The sequence below is a fragment of the Cibotium barometz genome, chromosome 42 (assembly GCF_041138505.1).
Source record: "Cibotium barometz isolate CiBa-2024 chromosome 42, ASM4113850v1, whole genome shotgun sequence".
NCBI classification, from domain to species: domain Eukaryota; kingdom Viridiplantae; phylum Streptophyta; class Polypodiopsida; order Cyatheales; family Cibotiaceae; genus Cibotium; species Cibotium barometz.
The window spans coordinates 43,433,906-43,437,739 of record NC_141087.1 but is presented as its reverse complement, the minus strand read 5'-3'; the positions used below and the strand labels follow the sequence as shown (position 1 = coordinate 43,437,739).

The following is a 3,834-nucleotide window of genomic DNA, read 5'->3' as shown; positions in this document are numbered from 1 at the left end:
GCTCACTCTTTCGCTCGGTATATGCCTCAAAAATCTTGAAAATTTTAAGGATCTTCCCCCAATTTGAGAAGTTATTTTTAAGAAATTGAACAAGTTCTAGGTGAAGCGGAGCCTATGTTTTCCCGAACCCTACTCTGTAATGTAGGTGTATTAGGGTAGCTCCATTTAGCCATTACGTCGAGGAAGGAGTGAAGGTGGCAAACATAAACATTCATGGGCGCATGCTCTTACGGTATGCTGTCACATACTGGCAGCCACCACTAAAGCCCAAAAGGATGATCGGTCGTTGGCTATCGCATCATGAACCCGGCCACCCTCAGGTTGGTGATGATCATGATCTATACCTGGCAGGATAGTCTCCACGTCTTCACACTCTTGTCGGCGCTTCCACTGTGAACAAGGTAGTCCACGAGCTGACGATCCACGACGCTGGCTGCAACCGAGATGGCCTGGACGGGTCCATTGTGGCCTTTGAGGATGGCCACGCACGACAGCTGACAGCTCATTGGGATCACACCGTCTCGTTGTTGTTGGTAACTGATTCGCCAAGCCCGCACGGTCTTGTCCCCAGAGCCGCTGAACAGCAAGCCACGTGTCGTGCAGAGGCACAGAATGGGTAGCGGATGACACCCTTGCAACTTCGAGCACAGCACACTTATGTGTTGTTCTCCTGTGCGCTTTCTCCACACTGCGATTGCACAGTCTGAACCCGCAGAGAACAGTAGCTCTCCGTCCGCAGTCAACGCAAGAGCATTCAGAGACGGCTCGTGGGCTTTCAAAGTAGCCATTCGATCGTGCCTCTTGACATTCAACTGTTTCCGCCACACCTTTATTGTGCCATCAGCGCAGCCTGTGTACAGGAATCCCTCCTCGCTCACAACGAGGGCACTCACGGCGTCGTGGTGGGCGTCAATGGACTCCACGCACTTGAGGTCGGATAGCCTCCACACCTTTACCGTCGTGTCCCACGACCCAGAGTACAACAGTTGGTGACGCTTTCCGATCGCCAGAGCGCACACTGTGTCAGCATGTTGGATCCAGAGCTTCTTGTGGTTCCGGCGCACCTCCACATAGTTCTCCTCATAGAAGCTACTGATAAAGCGATCCATGAAAGTGGGTAGTGTAGCTACGAGCTTGTGGCCGGGGCCGGCACTCGTGGATGACCGTCTCCACACGCGGATCTTGTGGTCACCATGGGCGCTGAAAATCCTGTCTCCCGCTACCACCAGGGCTTTCACGGTCGAACGTCCTTGCCCACGACCGCACCCAAATCGCCCGCATGGGAACAGCTCCCGCTGTTCCCACGAGAGGATGTCGATGCAGCGCTCGGCAGCGAGGATGGACGACACGGGGCCCTGATGGCCAGTGAGAGTTGACACACCCGTACACGTGGCTGCATGGAGCAAGTCTCTCGACTGTTGATGAGAAGAAGATGAACTGCAGTGAGCATTTTGGAGGCTGCTTTGACTGGACTTCGCTGGCTCCTCCACCATGTCGCTGCTCGAGCTACAATATTGATCCAGTTTCTAGTCGTGACGCTCCGAATCATTGAGTACTGAAGTTAATAAATAGGGGCAGAACAGTATACGATCGTGTTGGCCCGAGGGGACCGACGGTATATATATATATATATATATAACAACGCCTAATCGTCCTGATGCGTAATCAGCCAAATAAGTTGGTCCTAATTCTGTGTAATTCGACAATTTTATGATCATCAAATTGGAGCCTTTTTCTCCTGAACGGATAGGATCTCTAGATATGTTGACTAGACCTTCCTTTGACCTTTACATGGAGTATACATGGCTAGACCTTCCTTTGACTTCATTGATTATCTTACTGTTAATTCTTCTTGTGAACTTATCTTTATCTACATGTGCAGGATGGTAGTGACTCACACGTGTCTGTGTGCATACTCCTTCATTACTCTTTGTGGGCTAAGATTATAGCACACATTTACACTTGCACCAGCACCCACTTTTGCACAAACACTCGCACTTCTATTTGCACACATTTACACGTGCACATTTGCACATGGTGCACACATATTTATAGATATGTGCAAACATTTAAACATTTACTTCATGTACACCCCACCCACATTCATTCATGTGTTTGCACCATCTATGCACACCCACACACTTGCACATGTACCCATAGTTACCTGTGCACATCGGGCCCCCATTCACACATTTATCCATTTACACTCATGTACGTTGTTATAAAAATTGGGACAAAACTAATATCCTCTATAGCACGCCTCTTGTCTCTCGATCGTGCATTCATAAGATTTAAAACACCAATCACTTGATTCAACCAGACCCCAATTGTATTGAAGACACAACACATGCACAAAACACTACAATACTGAGTGATTTAAGAGGGACGATTTTGTTTCATAGATGGATTATAGGACTAGATTTATACAATAGGAATGGATTTAGATATTATCCTCCTCATCACAGATTTCTATGTGGAAAATGACCTCGGGCAAGTTGGAATCAATTTGAGTGATTTGCACCATATCACGTACAGGCAATAAGATAAACCACTCATAATCATAGTGATATGACAACACCACACTAAGAATGGGAAACCAAGACATATGATTTGTTTGATTTCAAGACCTAGCACTAACAATAGAATCATGATACAATCACAGCACATAAGGGACCAAATAGGGGATGGTAACTACACAAAGATCTCTTTGAATGACACAATTCAATAGCTTGGAATTCCTTCTTCTCATAAATGGTTCTGCATTGATTACATAGCCACCTTCAAAATATGTAAGAATCCCTCAATGGTGTGTGAGAGAGATTCTCCCAGTAATAACTGCAGTCTTTGAGTCGGCCTAGCACACCTAGCACCTTTCTTATAAAAGAAATCAAAATTTAAATGGTAAAAAAAACGAGCATCAATAGCTTGTACTTCACAACACAAATAGAGGATCCTAAGCAGCCCTCTGATTCATCTCTTCAATATACGTGAGAATCTCTCTGAGATGAGAGATAGATTCTCTCAACCACAACCTCAATCTCCTCTATCTCTTTGTCAACGATTCACTACAAAGCATGAAGTAGCCTCACAAACACACGAAACAAGAATTATGCACCCTTCTTACTTTGACCTTCAAGGTTGGCATAAAAGATTATTATTTTGATGTAAAAGTGTTACTTTTATCATATTTGAATTTCATGCAGAGGTATGCATAAAAGATGATTATTTTATTACAAAAGTGTTACTTTTAGCATAATTGAATTTCATGCATAGAGGCATGCATAAAAGATGATTATTTTATTACAAAAGTGTTACTTTTAGCATAATTGGATTTCATGCATAGATGTAAGCATAAAAGATGATTATTTTATTATAAAAGTGTTACTTTTATCATATTTGGATTTCATGCATAGAGGTATGCATAAAAGTTGATTATTTTATTATAAAAGTGTTACTTTTATCATATTTGGATTTCATGCATAGAGGTATGCATAAAAGTTGATTATTTTATTATAAAAGTGTTACTTTTATCATATTTGGATTTCATGCATAGAGGTATGCATAAAAGTTGATTATTTTATTATAAAAGTGTTACTTTTATCATATTTGGATTTCATGCATAGAGGCATGCATAAAAGTTGATTATTTTATTATAAAAGTGTTACTTTTATTATATTTAAATTTTATGCATAGAGGTATGCATAAAAGATATTCTTTTTTATACTAAGTGTGATTTTCATCATAAATGGATTTTATGCATAACTTAGATGCATAAGAGAAATTCTTTTATTCTAAAAGTGTAATTCCTACCAAATTGAATTTATGCATAAGAAG

At 42.0% G+C, this 3,834-nt stretch overlaps 1 protein-coding gene across 1 annotated transcript; it reads right to left on the bottom strand.

The window, feature by feature from the left end:
* Positions 1 to 338: 338 nt before the first annotated feature.
* On the bottom strand, positions 339 to 1,493 carry LOC147614508 (protein JINGUBANG-like). The gene has a single exon (XM_086780549.1). It carries the CDS (start codon positions 1,491 to 1,493, stop codon positions 339 to 341), a length of 1,155 nt encoding a protein of 384 aa, XP_086636675.1.
* Positions 1,494 to 3,834: the final 2,341 nt, after the last annotated feature.